This window comes from Caretta caretta, chromosome 14 (assembly GCF_965140235.1).
Source record: "Caretta caretta isolate rCarCar2 chromosome 14, rCarCar1.hap1, whole genome shotgun sequence".
In the NCBI taxonomy this organism is placed as follows: Eukaryota; Metazoa; Chordata; order Testudines; family Cheloniidae; genus Caretta; species Caretta caretta.
Window position 1 is genome coordinate 18576697 of NC_134219.1, and position 26899 is coordinate 18603595.

A 26899-nucleotide genomic window follows, 5' to 3' on the forward strand; every position below is an offset into this window, starting at 1 on the left:
GTAATGCTTGTGGGAGCAGGGGGGTGGGCATTACTGCAGTCACATCTCTAGGCGAAGCTCTCCAGCTCATTCGTAAGTGCTACATTATCTACATCCGTCCTTTTTCATAAGAACTTCAGCTCAAGTGGCCATCTGCCCATTGCAGTTCACTAAAACAATGAGACGCTCTGTGCAGACAGCTTCACGACTGTAGACTCTTGTTTGTCGGAAGAGAATGGGGGACCAAGAATTTATTTCGACTAATTGGATTTTGGAGAAATGGGAGGAACTTTAATACAAAGTGTTCAGCAATGGACATAACCCCTCCACTATTTAAATTGGGCTAAAAAGGGGGTGCAAGATAAATGAGGTTCTACTGTGTATTGGAGTTGCTAGACAGAAATATTTCACATCTGACAATTATAAGACAATATACTTCCATCCACACGGAAGCACAAAGAACCCACAAAGAGACAGGCAACTCTCGATTTAGTCCCAAGTGAAGCACAGGATCTGGTATCTGTGGCTGAACTGCTCCATAATAGTTACCATAATGTAATTAAATGCAACATCCTGGTAGTAGGGATAATATGAAAAAAACCACCATGGTAACATTTAACTTCAAAAAGGGGAACTACACAAAAATGAGGATGTTAGCTGGAAATTAAAAGGCACTGTCACAAGGGTTAAATACCTTGAAGCAACATAGGCACGATTTAAAAGTCCCATAATAGAAGCTCAGACTAAGTGTACACTCCAAATCAGAAAAGACAATAAGAGGACCAAAAGAATGCCAGCATGGCTAAACAGAAAAGTAATGGAGGCTATTAGAGGCAAAACGTCATCCTTTTAAAATTTACAAGTCAGATCCTAGTGAGGCTATCAGGTAGGTGCACAAACTCTGTCAGTTAAGTAAAAGATGGTAGGCCAAGAAATAATTTGAGAAGCAAGTTGCTAAAGATGCAAAAACTAACAGTAAACATTTTTTTAAGGACATCTGAAGCAGGAAGCCTGCCAAACAGGCAATGGGACCACTGGATGATCGGGGTGCTAACAGAGCACTCAAGGAAGACAAGGCCACTGCAGAAAAGCTAAATGAATTCTTTGCATCAGTCCTCACTGCAGAGGATGTAAGGGAAATATCATAATGCCACTGTATAAATCCATGGTGTGCCCACACCTGGAGTACTGTGTCCAGTTTTGGTTGCTCCATCTCAAAAAAGATAGTGGAACTCGAAAAGGTTCTGAGAAGGGCAACAAAGAGGATAAAGAATATGGAATGGCTTTCACACAAGGAGAGACTATAAAGATTAGAGCTGTTCACCTTAGAAAAGAGGTGACTAAGGGACAATATGATAGCGGTCTAGAAATTCACGGTTGGCGGGGGGAAAAGTGTTACTTACCCTTTCCCACAAAAGGAAAACCATGTGTGTGTCTCCTGCTGACATTAATAGGCAGCAGGTTTAATACTAACAAGAGGAAGTCCTTTTTCACACAAAGTACAATTAACCTGTGGAACTCATTGCCATGGGATGTTGTGATGGCCAAAAGCATAACCAGCTTCAAAAATGACAGGTTTCAGAGTAACAGCCGAGTTAGTCTGTATTCGCAAAAAGAAAAGGAGTACTTGTGGCACCTTAGAGACTAACCAATTTATTTGAGCATGAGCTTTCGTGAGCTATAGCTCACTTCATCGGATGCATACCGTGGAAACTGCAGCAGACTTTATATACACACAGAGAATATGAAACAATACCTCCTCCCACCCCACTGTCCTGCTGGTAATAGCTTATCTAAAGTGATCATCAAGTTGGGCCATTTCCAGCACAAATCCAGGTTTTCTCGCCCTCCACCCCCCCACACAAATTCACTCTCCTGCTGGTAATAGCCCATCCAAAGTGACAACTCTCTACACAATGTGCATGATAATCAAGTTGGGCCATTTCCTGCACAAATCCAGGTTCTCTCACCCCCTCACCCAATTAATGGAGGATAGGTCCAGCAATGGGTATTAGCCAAGATGGCCATGGGTGTAACCCCATGCTTGGGGCGACCTGAAAACTCTGACTACCAGAAGCTGGGAGGAAAAGCTAAGGGGTGGCTTACTCCAATTGCTTGTTCTTTACACTCTCCCTGAAGGTCTTGTATCGGCCACTGTTAGAAACAGGATACTGGGCTAGACGGACCATTGGGGTGGCCCAATATGGTCATTCTTATAATAATAGTACTTGCCCATGTTGTGAGACTTTGTGTTGGAAAGGCACATCCCAGTTTCATCTCAGCACAACTTAGTGCTGTCAGGTCAGTACATCCTCTCTTCCTCCATCTGTGCCAGTTTCTTTCCCACCCCAGACCAGCCCCTGAACAATGGCTTAATCATCCTACTCCCAGCACCAGGGTTCCACCCAGCTGCTTTCCCAACCACCCGTTTCCAGTTCCATGCTACAGCTCCGCCACCCAGGGACTCCAGGGTCCTTCACTGAGGCCAGACCTCATTCCTCCAGTGGAGCTGCAGTCACTGGGGAACGTGCATTAAGGGTTTTGCCCCTGAACACTCATCCAAGCAGCGTAAGTCTCAGGGAACAGCTATACTTATGCTAGCCAGTGCATGGTGTGCCTGAAAAGTGGGGCCCATCCGTGATCACTTCATTCACACTGCAGTTTCTGTTCAGGAACCTCTCCCTTGAGTATCTCCTCTCTGGATCCCATTGGCATAGAGTTTCCCCTGCCCTCAAATCCTCCATCTATGCTGCCTTCACCCCTGCAATTCTTTCCCCCTGCCACACCAACCAGGGCTAGTTCTGGGGCAGGCTGCTCCATTCAAGGTGGTACACTACTGGGATTTTCTTTTTGGTTTGGTTTGCCAGGCTGTGATTACATGTGTTTTTGTTTGCTTTGCTGATTGGCTGGCTCCAAGTGCGGGGGTGGGTTGGCTCAGCTGCTGCAGGGAGGGGTGTGCCAAAACCATTTTCTATGCTGACCCGCAAAACAGTTAGGGCCGTTCCTGCTACCTACCACAGTGCTCTGGAGAGAGTGTTGAAGCAGAATATATGGTACTTAAACGGTCTCTTTTTCCTCTTTAAGTATCACAGCACCTAGCTGGTTACATGCTGGAGAGGTCCTCATGTCTCAGCCAGCTCCAGCCGGACTCTCCCCTTCCCATTTACAAACCCAGTGAAAATGTAGGAGTCCTTCACCTCAACAGCGGTTATTGTACCCTGGGCTCTGAACTACTGCTTCCCTCACCTTCCACTTCCTGTCTGGTTTACAGTGCAGCTGATGGGTTCCAATTCTTTGGACCCTTAGCCTATTAACCCTTTTCTGCTCAGTCCCAGCAAGACCTGAACTGGGACAGGACTGATGGGCCACTGGTGATGCTGAATATGTTCAATGAAGCTTCTTGGTCTTTCTAATGAGTGTTGGTCCAGTAAAGGCTCCTGGTATTGCCTCAAGTGAAATGCAGCCTCTGTTAGAGCAGTACCAGTAACAGGAATGAACAATACAGGAACTGAGATAGGTCGGTCACCCATAATAGAATTTGGCTAGGATGCTGTGGCTCCCTGTCCCGATTTTTAAGCCTGCTTAGCATCCAACATCTCCACTTATATCCCAGATCTGGCCCAATATCATTTTTGTTGAAAGAACCAGAGGGATCTTTATTAGCCACAGGACCTCTTTTATCATATTCAAAAGTGGCACCCCAAATCCCCCAGCATGGTGGCTCTGGAACCTTAGCAATTCAAAGAAGAGCACTTCCTACAGAGACCCTAACACAATCCCTGCAGCTCCTGAGTTTGCCTTCAGGAAGAAATATCCTTGCATAGTAAAAGATCCGACACAAGATCAAACTTCCTGAGGTTGTGTGGCTCTGAAAAACAAACAAACAAACCAACCGAACATTTCTAAGTAAGCCTCTTTCCATCTGCATTTGAAACATTTATTTTGGGAAATACATATTAAACACTATTATTTATACAAAAAAGGACTAAATTTGTCATAATGCATATAACACCCAAAAGGCCATATTTAATAGATCTGGATTAATTTTTTTAAACATTTTTTTTTCAAAAATTAGATTACAAAGGAGAAAGCGGCATGTCTTGCTTGGCCCAGCTTGAGATACTGTCTAGGAAAGGAGTTTAAGATGGTGATATTTGCAGAAGTGCATCACGCAGAAAAGACTTTCTACCCTCCCCTTGAATAGTCTTTTTAACACTTGAAATACATACACTTTTCAGTTAATACACAATATTTTGTTTTTGCTAAAATATAGCAAGTCAGCAAGTAAATAATTCATTTTCCTCAACTTAACACAGCTCTGTAAAAATTCCTACATTTTTTCCAGGAGGGGGGTGAAACAGAGTTAAAGGGGAGTACAGATTTTACCTGCAAGGCAAACACACCTGCACAGACACATTCATGTGTCCCATAACCACACCCACCATATAGAACATCTGCCCATGCAGGCATGAAGGGGGGCGATCTTGCAAGATGCTACTTCCCTCGGCTATCATGCAGAATTGGGCCCTGCTAGCCTGTAATTGGTTCCTGTTACCGGCCTGGCATGGACAGTAAGACAGCTGGAAATGGTGTGGAGGGATGCAGCCCTGAGCAGACTCTATGGCTGGGTCTCTGAAGAGTGATGTGTGGGGAGCAGCAGTCTGCAGATACTCCACTGATGCAGAAGAGCATGCGGGCCTCTGAATCAAGAAGAGAGCAGCATCCCTCTTCAAAACCTTCTTACCGCCTGTAAACATGTAACTGGTCTCAACCCTCAGGGGGGTCGGGGGGCTCTGCAGGTGTCTCTGTGAGGCTGGAAGTTGGGACACCTTTGCCATTTTGTGGGAGCACCAAGAGGAGACAATCTGGGCACAGTCTTACACCTCCATGGGGGGGGGTCAGAAAAGTAATGTTGGGCAGACACCAGAATCTGTCTTGGGGCTGGGTTTTTAGACAGAAGTCGAAGTTGGGCAGTTGGATCTCTGCTCCAAGATCGACTTGCACATGGGTGGTTCTGTCCCTGCTGGATTGGCCCCAAGCATGGAGTTTCATTTAAGCACACTTGGCGTTTACGGTAGCTGATCTAAGTCAACAGACCATGTTGGGGATCAGGGACCCTATACTACAAAGCTTGCGTGAGATACCAGTTTAGCCTTTCTTACAGCTGAAGGCTTCTAACAAGCGTGTGGCATGCGGGGCTCGATCTGTGTGCGTGCACATGGTTCTCAAGAGAAAGCATTAGCCAGATTAAGGAACTGGCTATGTACATATAAGATGCCCAGGTAAAGGAATAAAACAAATTGATTCAACAGCCTCCTCTGGCTTATTTAAAACCTAATAAAACACACAAGTCACACAATACAAAGAATTCCGGCCCCCTGCCCGTGCTTTGCAGAGATGGTTCTGTTCTCAGCCCCCTTCACACACACAAACGTACTCTGAGCCTTCAATAAAGACACTGAATTAAAAATAAATACACCAAGTGTTCCCAGGAAACCAGCCATAGGTATGGTCCAAGCACTGAGTGAGAGGGAAAAGCTGGGAAGAAGAATCTCTGAAGAGTCAATCTCAATAGGCATTTGGCAGGCTGCACAGAGAAACTAGCTATTACATGGGAGCTGAATTCAAAGGCACTTCTCTCAGAGCGGGCCGAGATTTAGAGATCTGTGAGTCACCCCATGGCATTCCTGGCTTATTGCAGGTGACAGGGAGTGGGGTGAGTGGGTTGGCTAGGCACAGGGCTGGGGGCAGAAGAGAGGCGGCAGAGGTAAGCTTGTGATCACTTTCGCTTTCCATCCACATGCCCGCACCTTGTTTACGAAGGCCATGTTTACTTAGAGAAAGCCTTGCCTTCAATGGACGGAGAAGAAAATAAAAGAGCCACATGACGCAGGGTAAAGCCATCTGGTTCCAACTATCTTTACAGACATGATGCGTGGCACTAAGGAGGGCAGTCCCTGCTCCCCACTCCATGGCGCCGTTTCAAGACATGGAGGAGAGAGAAATCAGATTCATTTCATGATTGGCTTCTGTGAGCAAGGAGAGAGAGACTCTCCCCTATCTCATGGCTTGGATTTCATTATAAAGCAACCCTCGGGGCCCGCTCCAGCTCCTGGTGAAGCCAGGTGGAGTGAGTTAGAGCAGGCCTTTGCGAGGAGGGGGATCTTCCACCTACCCAGGGATTATGCTTTGGGCTAGTGTTAGAGAATAAATAGAGACTGACTTCTGACTTGGGACAGTCATCTCCTCTCCTCCCCTCCCCTCACTCCCTCCCCAGCCATCCTGTCCAACCACCCAGCCGCCCCTCACTAAGCCCAACGGGAGCTGAGAACGGAACCCCTGCGCTACGGGGCAGGCCGCGCCAGGGGACTGGCAGTCACCACGCTCTTGATGATAGATATGGCATCAGGTTACTTGGTCAGTTAACATGGGCAGCGCGGGGGAGGGGGACGGCGGCAGAAGAATTATATAAAAATAAAGGGGGGAGGGGAAGAACTGAGAGCGCGAGCGCGTTGGGTCCTGGCGACGGAGAGAGACGGTTACATTTCATTGGCCTCCTGGTCGGCCACGCCGTTGGAGAGTGCGCTCCGGCCCTCATTCAGCCGCTTCACTCTGTAGGCTTCAAAGTGGAAGCCGCTGGTAATGTCCTTGATGTTCTGCATGTGTGTCCTAAGGGAAGCAGAGAAGACGGTTAAATGAGATCTCTGTGCGCAGATGCGTAGCCCCACAATGGGGCTTTCACGGCAGCAGAGTCTGCCACCACCTCTTCCATGCTGCCACCTCAGGCCCCGCAATTTCAAGGTCTCTCGCCCTTCTGGTTACTCCTGGAACCTCGAGAACGTGACCCCGATGTAGCTGCTGCAGATGGAACAACAGCTCTGAGAGATACCAACTGCCTCTGTTCGTTCAAAGTGCCCCAAGGTGGGGGCCTATGGACGTGTGTGGTCCCCTCTACAGGGAGCCCAGCCCAAAGAGCCTACAGGCTCATATTTTGACGCTCTGCAGACTGCGAGTAGGCGGAGCATCTCCAGTGGGCACAGCTTACAGTGTAGGCAAGTCTTGGAAGAGTACTGCCTTTCTCACTCCCCTAACCTCTGCATCTACCCCTCCCCCCATGAAGTGCAGTAGCTGAGTGGTTAAGACACTCAAGTACAATTCTGAAAGTCATGGGTTCAAGTCTTGCTCAACCTCATGCAAAGACCACTTTCAGTGCACCAGGCCCCCAAATGGGCCCTCATCTGCTAAAGGCAGTAGGAGGCGATGCTGGCCAGATCGCCCCTGGGTGCCGTGGGGTAGGAAACAGATGTGCCTTAACCACTTTGGCCTGATGAGCTATTGACTCAGGGAAACTTTGATAACCGGGGGGGACGGACAAGAGCAGCTTGGCTTCCCATTCCCCTGTGGGAGGAATCACTCATATGGGAGAAGAGGTGGTAGCACAGAGCTTTGATCAGCCCCTCTCCACAACTCTCAGTTTCTCTCGATTCCCTGTTGTTCTGAGGAGGGCATTGACAGGTGATCCAGGAAGGAAGGGCTTGGCCGTGGGATTAGTGTTGGAGGAAAGGCTCCAGGCAGATCTAGCCTGGCTCATAGGGGAGGTATTGCACCTTACACACTATTTGCAGTGTGGGGGGAAGTCCATACCTCAGGGCTGACTGCCTAGAGGGGGTCATGGGGACTGGTGGAATACGCTCAGCTAAACAGCCTGCATTGGCAGGGAACGGCTGCCACAGGTTTCCCCAGTTCAGAGCTTTCTGCAGCTTTGCTACCAGTGAAGGAGGCTTTTCTTCTCACAGGAGCCCTTACGCACAACTCTGCAACCAGCACACCCTCTCTCAGCTTGCTGCCCGCCCTTTAGTCTGAAAAGCACTTCTGAGAGCAGCGTGACTCACACGCAAACAGCAGGTTGGCCCGTCTCAAAGTCAGGCAGCGTGTCAGTCATGTCTTTCACACAGGAGCTGACCAAATGGCCCCTGGACTCCCGTGTAATATCTCCAACAGTGATCAGTGCTAGGGGCTTCAGGGAGAAGCCTGGAATCCCTAGAATCCATATATCATGAGGGGAAGTTTTCCCCCAATCCAAGCTGGCAATCAACTTAAGCCACGATACACAAGGTCCAATGCCCCTTATCTCTTTACCCTAGCTGGCGTGACTGCAGGGACTAGTCTTATTTGTGCAGGAAGTTTTAGGCCTGGAGGTGGTTACTCTTCAGAAGGGTTTAAATGGGGTTTAGAGCATCACCTTTGCCACTGTAGGGAACCACACCTGGGATTCCACTCACTAGTATGAGCCCAGTGCTACAGCAGCCAACTGGAGGGCACGGAGGTGTATGGTGGCAATAGGCAGCTGGCACGGTGATGCAGGAGACACTGGGCCTGAAGCAATCTTTGGGATGCCTCTATGGTGGGCATTGCTAGTCTGACAGCAGGACTCCCTTCCCATTCCCTACTCCCTAACTTCTGCTGGCCAGTGCACCCAGGAAGCCCCCTAGTTCACGTCCTCATTCAAGAGGCTACGGGTTACACAGCAGCTGTTGCTACTGTGGTCTGCAAGAAGCAACGGCAGAGAGGATAAAGCAGCCCATGCACCAAGCAACTGCTGAGCTCTGCCCTTCCCTTTGATGCCACCTGCTGGCAGAAGTGACACGAATACAACAATGGCGTCTCTTTCTCACCCAAGAGCAGTTATACCGACCTGATCAGGAGATCCCGCAGATAAGCAAACTCACAGTGTGTCGTGTTCTCAACTGGAAAGGAGAAGAGGAGGCAAACCGTTAGGCCACAGCCCAGAACACAGCCACATTTCCTGAGCAAGCCAGCAATTTCAGGACAAGCGGGACTCTGCCTTTTGTTTCAGAATTAACACCAGTGCACGGTAGGCACAAACAGCCTGGAGCAGGGGCTTCAGCCCAGCAGAAGGATCACTCAGTTGAGGGATTCCAGGGGCTTAAAAATCGATGTTTGCCTGTCATGAGGAAAAGCCTCTTCGCCATCATAAGCCAGGATATTTACACAGAGGCTCATTACCTGTTACCTGCCTAAAGAGCAGCTGGCAAGAGACAGGAAGAGCTTTCGTGTCTGTTTCGTCTGCTCACGCTCACTTGCTGCTGGAGCGAACACCCTCCGGTGTAAGTCCACAACTACGTCACTGCCTCACCCAGGCAAGGGGCACCAACTGACTCCTCGTAAACAACGAGCCTGTTTCAATGTGTCTCCCGAGATGGCCGGGGGTAACCGGAAAGGCGAAGGGAAGTATGGTTTTGTGGTTAAGGCCCTGGACTGTGACTCAGTAGCCCTGGATTCAATTCCTGGCTTTATCCCCGACTTCCTGTGGGACCTGGAGCAGATCGCTGTGCCTTAGTCCGCCCCTCCCCCCAATCTTGATTCATGCTGTGGAGTGACATGATCTACTATTGGGACTGTTCGGATTAAAAGCGGCGTGGAGCGAAAAGCCTTGAAAAAAGATCACTGTGCTGTCTGATCATCCTGTGTCCTGCTCTCAGCACACGGTGTGTTTGAACGGTGCTGTTGATCTAATTCAGAGGGACAGATCCCTGGGCCAAGGAAAGCGTCTTCCCCTTTGTTTTCTACATGGCTGAACACAATGCTCAAATAGCAAGCAGATTAACAACACTATTTCTGCCACATAACCAATGGCAAACACTGGGTCCTTGAGTCTCCCTATGCTGAAGGCAGATACCTCACACCTGAAGGATGACCAGCATTTCTCACAAACCCAGCCAGGACCATCACTGCCAAGCCCCGAGAGTTACCAAGAACTAGCCACAAGAGGGCATCCGAGGGTTTAAAATAAAATGGGTTCCTTTGGCATCTTTGTTAAGTGCTTACTCGAAATAGGATTTCTATAAAAAGAATTGTAAAATCAGAAAAAGCTCTGAAATGGAAGGTGGGGGGAGAAGAGAGGGAGGGAGCAGTGAAATCACATGGACTGTGCCTCTGGGATCCTAGCTACCGAGAGCAGAGCATGTGTCGCACTGATAGAGGTAGGCTTCCCCAATGAAATGCTGGCAGGAGACTGACTGTGGAAGGAAAGAAAGGAGGGGAAAAAGAAGAGGAAAGCAGAGGGGAAGAGGAGGAAGAAAGGAAGGTGCAGCACATGGTGGGGAAGAGAGAAGAACAAATCCTGTGAGAGTCCTGGACAGAAGGACGATTCAAACGTCCCAGCGGGTGCTGAGAGGCGGCCTGTCTGCACAGACGCCCTCCCCCGCAAGCAGCCAAGCATTCGGTTTCAGGCTCCTGCAGCAATTGAGGAGACCGGCTTGGTGCATGGAGGGTTCCTTCCAGATGTAAGGCAGGGAGGGCCTGAGGAGCTGGACATGGCCATTCGTGGGCCCTTTCATGAAGCAGCAAGACTCAAAAAGGGCTGTGCACCCCCTGCAGGCACTGGTGGGATGGGCAGGAGAGAGGGGCCCGGGAAGAAGGGCCCTGCCCCCACTCAACTTGATCCCAGCATTTTCAGAGAGGCAAAAGATGTCACCACTCAGTATCCGTCACTCCCAGCCTCTGCGGATTAGGGGATGGGGATAGGTGGGTGGAGACTATTCCGTGGGGCAGAGAAAGTCGTACACTAGTCCCAACTGAGCACAGTGGCTACTGCGAGTGCAGTTGAATCCACTGAAGGTGACTTGCAAAAAAAAAAAAAAAAAAAAAAGTCCTAAATTGGGGCTGTGCCCATTTTTGCTCCTTTGGACAGATAAAAGCTGCCAAATGGGAATGCCACCTCCTAACGGGCACACTCTCCTCCTCAGCGATAGCAGACATGTCCAGTCTTTCCTGGAGAATCATTGGGAGGCAGCAGAGATGGGTGTGGGGAGGTCTAGGACCTTGCAGAGATAGAGGGGGTGAATATGTAACAAAGGCCTGCTCTCTCCAGTGTATGTTGGCCCTTGTAATTAAACAAAGGACAGCCCAACCCCCACAATAGCTCTCTTAGAATATCATCCTCTCCTCCCTGTTCTCTAGTCTTCAGGGCAGACCAGATGATTCTGATGGAAAATGCACACGGAATCCCCATCCCCTCACGCGCTCCCTTTCCGTCTTTCTCCATCAGAAAGCGGAAGTTTCAGGTCACCTTGGACTCCAGATTTCCAGGCTCAACTGCACCATCAATGACTGCAGGCTAGGGAAATGGAGATTTCTAGAACCTGTTAAGAGAATCTCCACACTTACATGGCACTCCCACAGCCAGGCCCCTCCTTTGGGGCAGTTGTTGAACAAGAGAAAGATGCTGGCATCGGGGCAGAAGACAGGTGAGAAGGGAGACAACAGAAAGGAAAACAGCGGGAGCAGTGGAGGATCCTCCCCTCCTAGCCAGCGGTCAGGAGAACAATGAAAGGGCTCAGAAATGACCCTGCTCTCACCCTCATTCCCAGAGTGGGATGCGTAGGAAGGGGAGCTCTTGATCTGTGTTACAGTAGCACCTTCACTGGCCTCTGCTGAGATCAGGCTCCATTGTGCTAGGCATGTACACACTAAGACACTGCCTGCTCCAACGAGCTTACAGTCTAAACAGACAAGACAGAGAAAGCGGGAAGAGGGGAGACAGGTTCCGCAAGTGGCAGTGGCTTGCTCAAGGTCACAGCAGCTCAGTGGCAGAGCGAGAAACAGAACCCAGGTCTCCTGGACACGAGCCTGGTGCCCTAACCACTGGACCATACTGCCTTCCTTATGACCACTTATCAAACACCAGTGCTTCCCCATCAACAGCAGCCGTGTAATCTCCTCTGTAGGGCCCCAACACCGTATTGGAGGGAACCTCACACGTGTCTGCTTCTCTGCAGATGGAGAGCTGCCGGAGCAATTTCACACAGGCTGCTCTGGGATGAGACCCCCAGCTCCGGGATGCTTGGCCTGGGCTCTGCCGTGCCATGAGGCTTTCAAGAGCCACTCCCATCGCAAACACGAGAGCAGGGTCCAGTTCTGTTCTGTAAAGGTGGGTGCTCTATCCACATATTGCACATGCTTCCAATTACCGCCTTTTGACTTCCCGTTCAAACACTGCAGAAAACAGACAAGCGGGGCGGGGGGGAGGCAAACAACGACAGCCCCTACCTTCAATGGTGCCCCACTTTGTTTTCCTTCCAAGAATTCTTCTCCCGTTAACCTGGTATTCCTGGTCACTGCCCACCACTGCAAACGGAATCATTTCCTGGAGGGACAGAGCATAGCGCACAGGTTAATGGCTTCATCCTGGAAGCCAGCAGGTAAACCAACTGGGCGGAGTTGCCTTGGGTAGGATAATCCACAGCCAGCTCAGCAGGCAAAGCAGTTATGGTACATGTCTAAGAGCTCTGGGCTGTGGGTCTAGCCTCCGGAGAAATCTGCAGAGGAGATTTTTTACTGAAGAGTTTCACAGGAACATCTCCATAGGCTCGACTTGTCTGTTTCCACTGCACTTTAATGGGGACGATGCATCTTCAGCCCAGCAACGGAGGCTAGATACATCACCGCTGCCATGTGTGGGGCCAACCTGACCACAGCTGCTCTCCCAAGAAGGGACAGGCTTCCTCGGCTTCCCTTTGGGAGACTGGTGGTAGCTCCCTGAAACACGGCAGGCAGACAGGACTAAAAATAGGGGATTGGGGGCTTTCAAAAACCAAAGCGAGGGGATGCATCACCTCAGCAAGTGCTGGGAAGGGCCTCACACATAGGTCTGTGAATGCTGTGAGCACCATTTGTTGCAGCACCCACTGCTGCTCCAATCGCAGACACCAATAAAAATCTGCGAATGCATCTCTATCCTGGCCACTCCCTTCCAATCGTGCCCCTCTCTGCTATCTCTTACTATTTAAAACCTCCAATCAATAGTGCTGCCAGAGGGAAATGCTCTTCAGAGAACAGGATGCCTCCACCCAGAGCGCAGCAGGAAAAGGGCATCACCTGCACATGGCTTGGCAACAGCGCAGTGCAACAGTGCGGAGGGGCTCCCCTGCCCACTTGTTAAGGGCTGCTGAGGGAGAATCTGCTGAGGGAGGAAGCTGCAGCGACACCTCAAAGGGCAGGAGGGCTTGAAAGAGTGGCAGAAAGATGACACTAGCCCATCACTAATGGCTGATTGGCTGCCCCACTGCCAGCCGTCACACCTCGGAGTCAGAAAATACCAGTGGGTGGCAAAGGGCTGGGAAACGTTCTCATTCAGAGCCCTCCTCTTCCTAGCCTAGCTCCCCAGCCTGGCTTTGCCCCCAGGGCCCTTGTTGGGCAAATACTGTGGTCCAGCATGTCACATTTAGGGAGCTAGACTCTAACAGCCAGGCCAGTTCTCAATGAGCCGTCTGGAAACAAGTCACAGCCCCAGCCGCAGGAAGCCTTCGCTTGCTCCTCTGAGTGCAGCAACAGCCAACATTCCCCAAGGCCCAGACGAACGGCGTCAGGGACACAACACAGGAAGGAAGGCTACTCTACCTACTTTCCTATCCCTGTGGGAAGGAAGTGCAACAAACACCCAGCCAGCCTGCTGCCAGGAGGATGGGGCTCAGCATCCCAGGCTATGGCTGAAATCAGGCAATTCTCATGACCTGGGGAGCAAATCTCCCGCCCACTCTTTCTATATTGTCTCCAGTCTCTGTGCACAAACAGGGGTATAGTGCCCCAGCCTTGGAAAGGAAATACAGGCACTTTGCTGAACCTCCCAAAATCTTCACAAGCCTTTGGAGCCGTAAGGCCCAGCCCGAAGAGCTCTGGGCCACAGTGCTACAGGACAAAAGCACCATCCACTCACTCTGAATTTCTCATTCACAAGCCGGTCCTCAGAGTCTTCGTCAAACTCCTTCTGGGGATACACGTCGATGTCATTGGAGAGCAGGTCGGCCGTGATCTGAAGAAGACGGACATGGAAAGGACACCATGTTAGACTCCATGACCATGGCTGCTGCCTTTCAGCCTCCCGGCAGCATAGCAAGGCTGCACCCTGCGCAATACTGAACAACTCGAAGCCCTTTCCAGCTTGGAACTAGCCAGGTAACCTTGCGTCCCCTCCCCCCCTTACTGCTCAGTGAAGGATGCGAGTTTTAGTGCTAAATATCCACCCAGCCTGAAGTGCAGCCCATGAAGTCCTAGAAGATCCTCTCTCCATCACCCCAACGCCCCTAGGACAGCGTCCATCTCTGAGCAGAGCAGAAGGCCACACAGATCAAGATGAAGCATTGCAAGCTGGATCCCGCCTTCACATTAAAAAGACAAAGGGTAGTGACAGCCTGCACCATGGGCAGCAAGTCAGGGCGACTGTGCACCTCCCAGGCACATGCTCCTGAGACTTGGAGGTGGGCAAGTTTGGGTGCTCCAGAGTAAGCTAGCAAGTCACTTTCTGGTATTTGTGTCTTGCTCACATTCCCTGGAAGAGGAACCCCAGATCTGGTGCTGCATATCCTGAGAGGGGTCACGTGGGGGCAGGAACACCCAGCTTCTTATACCAATAAAATAAAAACCAGCAGGATCTTATTAAAGAGAAAAAGGCAAAATACCACATTTATTGTGAATACAGAAAGAATCATAGTAAGCAGTTAGTTATAGCTATAACATTACATTCAATCTCATATTTATTCACACATTCATTCATACAAACACACACACACACACACACACACACAGGTTCTGCAAGGTTGTTATCATAGTTACCAGCCTTAGAGTTGCTCATGCCAAGCCACTGGCCAGGTGGCCTGGACATGAGGAGGGAGCAGGGCCTTGTCAGATGCTCATCTGATGCTCCTGGAAGTTGGTTTGCAGAATCAGACCCCAAAGTTCTCACTTTTTAAGAGTCTATTTTTATAGGCATTTCTTCCTATGCCAGTCTATGGGAATTGCTGCTTCATGCTGTTGCTGAATCAATCAGCAGATAGCACATTCCTGACGGCTCCAAGATGTTATCTTGTTCTTTGGTTCTCCCATTCTTGAGGCTGTTGGGTGGATTCCAGTCTGCCCTTCCGGGAGGGGGTCCTCTGGTTATTTCCACTTGACGCCTTCTTCAGCCGATGGACACTGGATTCTTAGGCTGGCACCTCCCTGATCATTCAGTTATCCACACCAAGCATCCATCCACATCCATCCTCTATCTCTATTTTAATCACAATTGTTAATACAACAAAAGGGCGGGGAGTCTCTGGGTGCTGTTTCTGTTGTTAGAGTATTGCTTTGAGTCTCTCTCTCTCTGTGAATTGCTTTGAGAACAGACTCTGTCTTAGAATGTACTAACAGAATTAGCAGCTTGCAAGTTTCACACATAGAGGGAGAGAAACAGTACCAAAAACCAAGAGTCCTCTTAATTAGTAATACCCTGGAATTTAAACTATGGGGAATCAAACTCATTTGTGATTTTAATACAGAACTTCTTTAATATGATCCAACAAGCTCAGTGAACTGTAGATGCACGAACTTGCTCTTTCTACCCCTTCAGATAGGCGCTGCAGCTGGCCATGAATGAGAACAGTGCGCCTCTGTCCAGCCTGACACCGTGGGGAGAAAACCATGGTGCTCAATGGCATTGGCCACTGCAACAGTGGTCATTTTGGCGAATACCTGGCAAACCAAGCCTGCAGCTTCCAGAGCTGAAGGCATGAGCTAAAGCTGCAGGCTCTTGAGGGTTGTGTTCAGTAGCTGGGCAGCGTAACAGACTCCCATCCTCTGGGGATCGAGCTCAGAGGAAGACAGACACACACTGATCAGTGAGTTATGCCACCATGGACTCCGCACAGGATAACACCACAGGAAAGAGGCACCCCGCGCCGAGAAGCACAGTGGAGCAGTGACACCCAAGCCCCAGGAGCTGAAGAGCCTGGAATGGGGTCTCGGAAACCTATTTCAGTTGCAAACAAACCATCTGCCAGGAGACTTGCTCTGAGGGAGCCTCACTTTGCAGCCTGGGATCTGCTATGTGTCTGAGACAACACCAAAAGGTTCTCCCCTGTTAGATACCGGGCTGATCCTCCGCCACCTACTCAGCCACTCCTTCCCCCGGATCCATGGGCTTGAGGTGGAGGGGTGGCTCATGCTCCCCTTGGCACACCATACACTGCTCCTCACTGTCTTAAGCAGACGGTAGCACTGGGTTGTTCAACAGTGATGTCATTCCCTCCTCCACACCAGGCCTAAAGGGCAGAGCATCCTACCCAGATAGGGGGATGGTCTGTTAGTCCAGATCGGTGTCGGTTTTAATGCAAGCACCAGCACTGCACCATTCAGCCGGGAAGAAGGGCAGATTTTCAGCTCCCGAATCCAACCGGGCATCAGCGTCAGGGATCTTCAAGCTCCTGAATCCTGTAATGTGCACGGAATTAGCAACCCTGACACCAAGGGACGTGTGCAGGCCCACACTCCCCAGTGCGGTGAACATCTCGCTGTGGTGCATGCATTAGACACACACTGATACCAGGTTCCTGGAGGGAGATTCGGGTGCCATCAGCACCAGAACGCACCTGTGCCGTTTGTCTTGAAGAAAAAACTCACGTTTGAATCCAAGTCTGAATGGTGACAGTGCCATGAGGCTGACACTGGCTCTAGATCAGCCCTGCATTTGAGGGGAAGTGAACCCCCTCTCCCAAGCCAGAAACGTCCACTCTGACAAACTTCCCCACCTGAGCGCACGCTCCGTTCTTGTGGGCGGGGGAGTCACGTAACACCAGCAAAGACATGCTGCGGTTTCAGGAGCAGGCTTGGCTTTAATGTGAGAAGGAACAACTGTGCAGGTCTTTGGACTCCACTTTGGTGCAAGTTAACAGAGCACTGGCATAAATCTGGAATAATGCCACCCAGCCCATGGGAATTATCCCAACTTAAGAGAGAACAGAATCTGGACCTACTGAGATCTGAGTGGGGACAAGACAGCTACTGGTGGTTAATGCTCCATCACCACTAAGCTACAACGGACCAGAAAGCAGAGTTTAAAGGCAGTTCCAGCTAAATCACCTTCCAATATACTATGGCCACCTAATGCAGATGAGGCCATTGCATATTACAGCTGTGCACGTGTGTATAGATCTGGAGAGAGAGAGACACACTCACACACGCCTAACCACTATTGCCAGAGCCATATCGGACCACTGGGGGGGCCAGATCCTCAGCTGGTGTAAAACAGCCCAGCTCCACTGTCTCCTGATTTACATCAGCTGAGGATCCAGAGCTGCTGGCTGGTTCCGTTGGAGCCCGTTGAGGAAGGGGTGCAAGGTGTCCAGTCTCACATGGCGCATAGACCAACTTAGTTACGTTTTTCACCTCCCTTTGGGAAGGATTTTAAGAGTCTGGTTATAATCAAAAATGTAACTCAATAAAAAGAAGGAACTTCTTACCCCGCCTTCCTGCTATCATGGGCCAGTGCTGCTCAGAGACACCTCTGCCACCCAATTAGAGTGAATAGCGTGGTACAGGGCTGAAACAGCGGAGGGGAAAATTTGCTGAGTCTTCAAGTTCTATCTGTTCCTGCTTCCCTGACAAATCCAAGTTTAGTCCATTAACTGCAAAGCCAATACGGCACCAGGAGAGCCAGCTGGATTCTATTGCGCCTGACGCGTCAACAACATTGTCAGCTCAGTTCCGAGCTCAGCTTTTATTGCCAAGGATGATATCTGAGGCACAGGGGGCCAAGCTGGATTTTCAGATTCCAGACTGACTCTAGCTCCAGCAGCTAGGCAGACGGAGAGGGAGCGACACATACGCGTGCACGAGCTTTGTAACTTCTGAACTGAGCAAACGGCATGTGGAAAAGTCATCAGGAAAGACCAGACTAGGGCAGGCTAGACCGTCGGTCGTTACAACCCTTCCCCTGACTGCAACAGCTCCTCACTTGTCCCCGAGAGCACGGGATGCTGATAACGCGCAGCCTGGGCTGGGCCACAAGATTTGGCTCCATTTCCAGAACTTTGCTTGGCCCTCTGTAGAATGGATTCAGCTGTGAAATTTGGATTCAACCCCCCCTCCCGGTCAGACTGCTGGTTTCAATTCATGGCCCTCGCTCCCATGGATGGGACAAGAGGATGCTCAAGCCAGCTCTGAACCCCAGCCGGTGGATGACGTTCAGTGAGCAGGGCAGCTCCTCCCCTTCCGCAGCGATGGTTTGAGTAAGACTACAGCCAGGCAGGCTTCAGAGCCCTGTAGCCTCTCTCCACAACCCACAGCATCCCCCGGTGACCTGGATATGACAATCTGTGCTCTCCCCACCACCCCGAGAGTCCCTCCCCAGGCAGAATGTTAGCAAACCCTCTCCGCATAGCCTTGCTATATTGCCCAAGGTAAGAATGGGCTGAAATCAAACTGGGAATCTCTTTGCTTCTGTTGCTCCAAGTCAGATGCTTATGGAGACATTTGAACATGTGGATTTAGCTGTGCTTCATATTTTCCTTCACTACCTTGAGCCTGGATTTACAACGAACCCTTTCACCTCAAGCTATTTGCTACCACATGCAAAGCCTCCCTCTCCGCTGGGCTCTTATGGGTTAATACTGGATTAGAGGACCAGGACATCCTGAAGTCAGCCGGACAACCCTGAGACCCCTTTCCCTGCCATTTACCTGACTCCGCCCCTTGCCCGTTTCCTTCCTGCGTCAGCCTCGCTGCATTCCGCGGGGGTATTTATGGAACGCTGGCTGAGCTATTGGGTTGGCAAAACCCAGGCTATTCATGCTCAGAATGGCAATTCAGACTCGAGAAGCAGCAATCCAAGAGGCGACTGGTGGCTTGCTTATTTCTGCAGCGCATGCTGAGACCATCACGCCTGCAGCAAAATCGTTGGTCATATTATTGGATTTATAGCCCTTTGAAAGCCAAAGCAAAGCAGCGGCACCACAAGGAAACAGCACGCTTGGCTGTAGACTGAGACAGCCTCTTATGGGCTCCCCACCTCACCAACCTCCAGCTGATGCAATCAAGGGAACTGCACGGTTTGCTTCCCCCGTCAATCTCAAAGCGGACCTCAGCATGCATACATTTTGGCCTGGATTCTGTATCATTGCAGATGCTGTGCAGTAATATGAGCTCCCCAAAAAGGGCTTAGAGGCTCGACATACAGCAGGACCGGCCTCCTAAAAACCATAAAAACAGCCTGGGGGGAAAAAATAAAACAGCCATGCAGAGGGAGACCAAGAGCTTGAAATCCATTGTGAGCTGACAGAGATCCAAGAGAAACACAAGGAACTGTTTGGAGGCGAAGGCCCTTCCTCCTGCCACATGGGATCACTCAGAGCTGCAGCCTAAGGAATGCTCTGGGCTCCAGGCCAGCCCTTAGGCTTTGCAGCCCTGCAGGGGGCGGTGGGGAAGGGAGGGAGAAGAAGTGCCGGCTGGGGAGTGGCTGCCATCCCCTTACCCTTTTTTTGAAGTAGTCTCTCTCCTCCAGCGTTAACGTGTCGGCTTTGGCGATGACTGGCACGATGTTAACCACTTTGCTCAGGCGTCTCATGAATTCGATGTCTAGCGGTCGGAGGCTAAAAGCACAGCAGAGAAGAAAGGGAATCAGACTTCAACAGTAGCAACGTAGGGGTTGTTTCAGGGGGAGAATCCCCAGCTCAGAAAGGGTATTTAGAGCCTAGGGAAGCGGGGGAGTAATTTTGTAACGCTGGAGAACATCCCTCTCTAATCAACATTTTCTTAAAAGCATGAGAGGGGGATAGAGACAGACACATGCTTTGTGGACACAAATACCGAAACATGCCAGGTTCCATTTTCCAAGTGCCCTGCAATCATTTATTAACCCTCCACACTCTGTGAAGGGGGAGAGGATTTTTATCTTCATGGGGATTCTCAGCCACAGAGGATTTTAAGGAACTTGTCACGGCTACACAAGTCTCTCGCAGAGCCAGGATCAGCACTCAGGCATTCCTGGCTGGGCTCGGTCTGCTAAGCCATCCTGCCTTCCTTGTGCAATGGAACTGGACAGTTTAAGGGTGACCCATTGTATAAAACTTTGCCCATCCTGGCACCTGATCAGAATGAAGTGGAATCATGACCCTTTCCCCTCCCCCCCATTCCCCACCCCTGCGCGCAGAGTAACTGGCCTATGGACCACACGCTTTGTACTGACCCCTCTGCACAGGGGTGAATTTCACCCAAAACGACAGATCTGTCAGTGCAGATAAAAAGTATGACTTGGTTAATGCCCACACTGAGCAGTAGCAGTGGAACAGATTACTCTACTTCCACAGCGGGGTTAGAGAGGACATGAAGCATGAAGGGAAAAACAGATGCCCCAAAGCTACAAGGAATTCACAACCCAAATGATTGTCCTTCTTAAGTTCCCAGCTAGAAGGCTGTCTAAAACCAAGAGTGGCCTCAAGTCTCGTTAACAGCTGGCCAGCAGCTTAAGGGAGCCAACTCCATCCACCCGAGCAAACTGCTGGAACACAAGGCCAGGATTGTTTCTTTTGGCCCAGATGCTGCTGGGGTCCAGAACACTCCTGCCCCTTGCGAAGAACAAACACAATTTGGGTATCTGGATTTGCAGCTAGTTGTGTTGGCCTGAGTGAGGCACGATCCCCCTGCCCACTCCAACTACCTCATCAGGCAGCCAGACATGATGCCAGGGAGATAAGCCATTGCCATGGGGCTGAGAGGCCCCAGCCAGCTTGGGAAGCAGAGTGGTAAGAAGAACAAGCTACTGTAAAGAAGCGAGCGCAGTGTCATGTATACTGCCTGGATACAGGGACACTTTACGAGCACTGAAGCCCCTTGGGTGAGGGAAATCCCAAGGAATCTGCCTGCTTGAAACTGGCCAGAGTACGCCAGGGTAGAAGTGGAGGCAGGGAGTATGAGGAAAGGGCGCAGCCAGGTCAGTGCTGGAGCCAAAGGGCGAACACTAAATTAATGCAACTTCATATGAATCAATCCTTGCCTCATTGTCCTGCCTCACAGATGGGGGTGAATTTATCCCCAATGTACAGTGGGGGAAACTGAGGCACGGAGCGGCCAACATGTCTTGCCCAAGGCCATACAGCAACTTAGTGGCAGAACTGGGTCTACACACCAGCTCTCCTAAACCCGAGTCCTATTCTGTAAACTGGGAGACTGGCACCTCTGTACTCACGGAAGGAGACAATATTGGCAACTCAAAGCCTTTCACCTCCCAGGCAGGCAAGTCCACTTCCCGCTTGGAAGCCAAGCTAGCTAGCCACTGCCTTTCACAACTGGGATTGCCACAAAGCTTTGTAGCAATCTCAGTTGTGAAAGGCAGGAGTTAGCTTTGAGTTGCGAACATTGTCTCATTCAGATGCCTTGTGGCCAGTGCAAGGCTAGAATTCCTTTTCTACATTCAGCTGGCCACGGTGCAGCTGTGGCCACAACGCATGGAGGACATGGAGAGATTCAACACAAGAGAGGTTGTGGTCTCTCTACTGCACAGAGAGCAGCGGGAGTGGGGCAAACACACCAAAAAGCCTAGAGATCACATCATTAGCATTAGGGAGAGCAAGGTCCTAATACAAACTCTGCAGTCACAGATTGCCCTGAGCTCCAGGAAAGCAAGAAATTAGTTTGGCTTTGGAAAGGAAACCCCCAAGGACACATCTGAGCAGACTGCTGTTGGAGAGTGCTGTTTGGAACTCTGCAGAATACATTTGCCAACCTCCCTGGGAAGCATCACTCTTATGTTTCTCTCCCCAAGGACTTCTTTCCCTCCCATTCTCCTTGCAATTTTTCAAACAGCTTTTCCCCTTTAAAAGTCTCTCCCCCCATTGACAGCATGTTCCTGCCTCTTTCATCAGCTTTTGTTTTAGGTGGAAGATGGGGATGTGTATGTGGCCAATGCAGATTGAGTCACAATCAGAAGTACGTTGGAATTTTAACTCTGATTTAAAAGTCGGAGCCCAGTTATCAAGCCTGCCTTGGTCCACTGAGCCGTAGGGGGCCGGGGTGCCCTTTGTTACTCTAACAGCAGCGTGCCACGCCACACCTAGCCCACATCCCCATCTGCACCCAGCTCCGACATCAGCCAGCTGCACAGCTTTGGATCTGCTGGCATCTACGCACCATGCTTAGCCCATCCCAGTGGGGTTTGGTGACTGGGCAACAGCAGTGCATCTCCTCTTGGTGCTGAGGTATTCTTAACGGCCAAGACCAGTCATGAAGTCTCCTATGTACAATATATGAGATTGTGCACACTTAATACTGGGGTGAGGAGGCAGAGGAGGTGCTCTTGAGTGAGCCCACACAGCTGCAAGATTACGATCATCTCCCTCCCCATAACACCAGCCCACTCTGACTCAGTCACTGATGCTTTTCCCTCTAGCTCAGCAGTGCAGCAATGCCCCTGTACAGCAATAGGGGGCACTGCTATCTTTCGTACAAGCCCTAAAACAGAGGTCCCAATCCTTTCTGATCTTAAGGGTCTTACAGCATTAAGAGCCCCACACACCTTTCAATCTGTAGTGTCCTTCCAGTGACTGGTTTCCCCTCGATGCTCTAACTAGACAAACAACACAGCTGCAACACCAGCATCTCTCCAGAGAGAGGTACAGGCAGACTTGGGACATAGAGAGATACAGAAAAGCTGCTCCAAATGGCAAGAGTTGCCCAGAAGGTGGCTCTTGCACTAACAATGGTGAGATGGTGTGAAAGACCAGAGGAGAGGCTGGAGGAGCAGAAATGCAAGCCAATAAGGCAGGCTGCACTGCTCCCAGCATTCACCCAGTGTGGTCTTTGAAAAGAAGGCCCTGAGTCTATCAGAAGATTTTTACCCCATCATAGCAGACGAATTCCAATTCAATCCCCCTGCACTGAAGTTTCAGTTCAATAGGGTATTCGTCTCCACTTCCTGCCCTACACAGATGCAACATTGCAGCAGAGGACTCGCTCCAGAAGTGGCTGCATTTCAGTGGTGGGCGTAAGAATTCTCATGCTGATTGTAACACTCGTTGGGAGGAAAGGCATCTATGGGTCTAATTCTCTGCAGCTCCACTGAGCAGAGGATTTGGCCCATAGTGACCATTCTAAAACCCCATTAACTGAATCTGCTGGCTGCGGCTTCTGCTTTCTCACAAGCTGGGGTGTGAACCTGTACGTTAGTGAGGAGGCTTTTGACTGAAGGGTCAGCAGCAGGACTCAGGGATGCAAACTCTTCTCTACTATCAGCCAGGTCCCCTGTCTGACCTCAGTAGACCTAGGGCATCCATGAAGCCGTAACCCCCCCACTCCCCCCATAGTAAGACACTGTCAGAGGAGACCAAACAGAGTAAGGCTTTGTGCACTGTGGGGCCCTGTGCTTTCCCAGAGTCCCCAAGGCAGAGCTTCCTGGCATCTTGCTGAGCTCTTTCCTCTGACTGCTAGAGAACCGAGGTCAGCAGACTTTCCCAAACAGCCGTTCTTCCTACACCACTGCAGCGAGCAGCATTCCAGCTTCGAGGCTTGATACCAGGACAGGGCATGGGACAGCCAGGCTGGCTGCTGGGGATTTACACTTTGACCCAGCTCCCTGTTAGTAGCAGAGCAAACAGGGTGAGCTCTGAGCCTAGAGGCAGCAGGGCCCAGTAATAAGATAGACGATCCAGGTCTTTCGAAGCCAAACTCCAGCTCTGCCACTGACACAATTTAAAGGTGTGTGGTCTTAGACATGGTATAACCTCTGTCTCAGTCCCCTCACCTTTAATGGGGGGAACACTTCCCTCCCTCCCTCCCACACAGGGTGTTAGAAAGCTTGATTGGCCGCCTTTATAAAGTGCTTTGAAAATGCTATTACTCTCCTATCAAATGAAAGTCACAGGGATTAAACAAATAGAGCTCTAGAGAAGTAACTGAACTTCAGAGAGCAAATAATTTTTCTTTATGCTTTTTGGACCATCCTATACAATTTGCTACTACATTCTATTGGACAGTTTAAAAAGAACTCTATAGAAAAATACCATTTTCTATTCAGTTTCGTGGGACTTTCCCCAAAGGAGGCCCTGTAACTGGAAGTCTAGCCAGGAAAGCTCTAGCTCTAGACTAAGTTACAAATATTAAAGCAGATGAAAATTCATTGGCTCAATGCACCTGAGAAGTCACTAGCACTGGGAGCTGGCTTACGCACAAATTAACCCTTTCATAGATATTACGTGCACTATAGACATGGCCACTGTAGTAGCAGTGGGAAGAGATGGCTTACTCTAGTCTCAGGTAGTCCATCCCCAGCTCCCTATCGCAAGGAGCAAAGCAGCTGATTCTGGAACCTAAGGAAGACCATTTTGGTTCTCACATTAACTTTTTCACTTCTGAATAAAGCATGCAAGAAAAGATGGATGATCACAGTACAAAAACATGCAGGATCTCTTGTGATCAGTGGTGTGTTCCAGAGTCATAAGCCGGCAGTGGGTGCAGTTCACAAGAGGCAATTGATTATATTTTAACTCTTTTCCAGTATGATCTCTGGAAGGCCAGGTCTGTGACTGAATATGTACAAGAGAAACTGCTTTTGCCTGAGAGGCAAAGGGACCTCTAGGGAAAGAGGACAGGCCACAGCTGAGTGGAACTGTGGCAGGGGATTGTTCCACTGAGCTGAAATATACACACTGGGTGGCTATAAAACTTTGTCCTTCCTTTTTGTTCAGTGACCACTACTCAGCCCCACAAAGTTTGGGGGTGGGGGAGGGAATGGAGGGAATTACTGTGGGGGTTGTGTATGGCCCCTCCAAGTTATCTACACCTGGGCTTGCTAGCATAGGTGGGATCGGGCAGGAAAATTCCCTCTAAGCTGCATGGCCACGCAGCAGGCTATCAAGGGCCGCGCAGCCACAGGGGCCTGGAGAGGACAGAGGTAGGGGGTGGGCGGGGAACAAGTTGGGGCATACAGGGCTGTGGCAGGGAGAAGCGCCTCTCCCCAGGACCAGAGTTGCCATGGTGAAAGAGGGCTGGGGGTAGTCCTCTCTCCCCGCCTCAGCCCTGTGGCAGTCTGTACCCCAAACCCCTCATCCCCTACTAGAGCCCTCACCTCCGCACACCCCATCTCTCTGCCTTAGCCCTGAGCCTCCTCCCACACCCCAAACTTCTCATCCCCGGCCCCACCCCAGAGCCTGCATCCCCAGCCCTGAGCTCCCTCCCCACTTCGAACCCCTCTGCCCCACCCTGCCACACATCACCTCCATATTGGTGCACATAAAATTCATTCCGCACATGGATGTAAACAATTAGAAGGAACATTGTAGGGCAGACTCGGCTCTTGCTTGTTCCCTTAAAATGCAGTTAAGGAATAAAAGCCGCTGAGAGTACGAAACACAGAATATACCCTGTCAGTGGCGTCCCAGATCTAACTAGCAGCAAGGAATAAAATCTTCTGATTTGTACACTGAGCAAAACACCCGTGCGGAGTCACGCAGGGCTCCCCCCCCCACCGCCAGTAAGGGTGCCTCTGCACAGAAGCTGGGAGGGTGCTTCCTGGCACAGGCAGTCAGACGCATGCCAGCTCTGCTCGAGCTAGTGTGCTACAAATAGCAACATGGCTGCTGTGGCATGGGCAGTGGCTTGGGCTAGATGCCTGAGCACAATCCGCCCCCCCCCCCCCCCCCGGGGACATACTCGGGCAAGTAACTAGCAGAGCTAGTGCGGGTCTGCCTACGCATGCAGGAAGCAAGCTACATGTAGACATACCGAAGTGCGCAACAGGAAACTGCTGAGGCACAAACCAGAACTGAATCTAGCTCCCTCTCCAATAGCAGGGACACTAACAGGAGAGGAAACTGGACGGTGTCAGTACTGTGAGAAGCAGCGACTCCAACACACACAGGCTGCACAGCCGGTGAGTGAGAAAGTGCCGTATTTCACAGCCACTTTTCAGAGTCAAGCCATGCTTTCCAGACATCATGCAGAGCCTGCTGTGGAATTTATTGGGTGGTAAGTAGTTGGGGCTTTATGTCCATGGACAAAAGCCCCTGCCAGCATGTTACTTAGTCTTTGCAAACATCATTTTACCGGGGGCCTTATGAGGAGGGCAGGGCACGCACTAGATTAGTTTCCTCTGCCCTGGACTCCTGACTGATGGGAGACAGAGCTGAGGATGTGTCGTTAGGAGATGGAAAAGGCATCAGCTGATTCACTCTCGGGTTCCACTCTACGGGAGGAATAGACAAACCTTTTACTCAAGGTCTACGGCAGAGTCTGAAATGGAACCAAGCAGTCTACTGGGTGAGGGCTATCATGGGATAGGACATCTCTGGCTCACAGACTGGAGTGCTATATTCAGCAGTCTCGTAAAAGTCACTCAGGGATTCACCAGTCTTGGTGGGTTCTGAACGTATGTTAAATGTTTATGACAATGACAAAAAGAACGGCTCCAGAGGATCAGGTATTAATCCAAATGCAACTGGCACAGAAAGCAGAACCAACTCCAAGCCAGTCCCCATCTCCACAAGGCACTGCAGTTAAACTAACCCCCTGCACACTGCTGGCTGCAGAAGCAGTCACATGCTGCCAAAGGGGTGCTAGGAGTCCTTGCTGTGCAGTTTGGGAAGGGAGGAAAAGAGTAATGCTCTGCCCTTGAGTTGTCAGGTCTGGAAAGCAGCAGGGCCGCTGCATCATTCCCCATCGTCAATGAAGGGGCAGAAGGCCCCTGAAAAGGACAATCTGAACAGTGCAGGACACTTGAGAATGACATGGGGATTAATTATGCTACCACATTTTCTGTAACCGGTGCAAACGATTGACAGTAGTAAGATGTGTCCGTGAGAACGGGGAGAGGGAGCTGGCTGCCAAGAAAAACTGGGATCGAAATTAAAAAGCAGGTTATGCAGGCAGAAGCATCCCAACAGGTTGAACCACCACACCCAGAGAGTTATCCCTTCTGGGGACACCTCTGGTGAGCATCATAAGAATGGCCATAGTGGGTCAGACCAATGGTCCATCTAGCCCAGTATCCTGTCTTCTGATAGTGGCCAATGCCAGGTGCTTCAGAGGGAATGAACAGAACAGGAATCATCAAGTGATCCGTCCCGTTGGGATTTGTGTGATGTTGCCCCCAGTGGGG

General features: G+C 50.5%; 1 protein-coding gene across 7 annotated transcripts in view; it reads right to left on the reverse strand.

The window, feature by feature from the left end:
- Positions 1-3902: 3902 nt before the first annotated feature.
- SEPTIN9 (septin 9) overlaps positions 3903-26899 on the reverse strand; it is a 262067-nt gene continuing 239070 nt past the window's right edge. For all 7 annotated transcript variants that reach the window (XM_048817769.2, XM_048817771.2, XM_048817772.2 and 4 more), the window contains 5 exons: positions 19286-19403; positions 13718-13813; positions 12052-12148; positions 8675-8726; positions 3903-6648 (listed from right to left, as the gene is read on the reverse strand). In XM_048817769.2, coding sequence (XP_048673726.1) covers positions 6519-6648; positions 8675-8726; positions 12052-12148; positions 13718-13813; positions 19286-19403 — 493 coding nt within the window. In that variant the 3' untranslated portion in view covers positions 3903-6518. The remainder of the gene's footprint in view (positions 6649-8674; positions 8727-12051; positions 12149-13717; positions 13814-19285; positions 19404-26899) is intronic.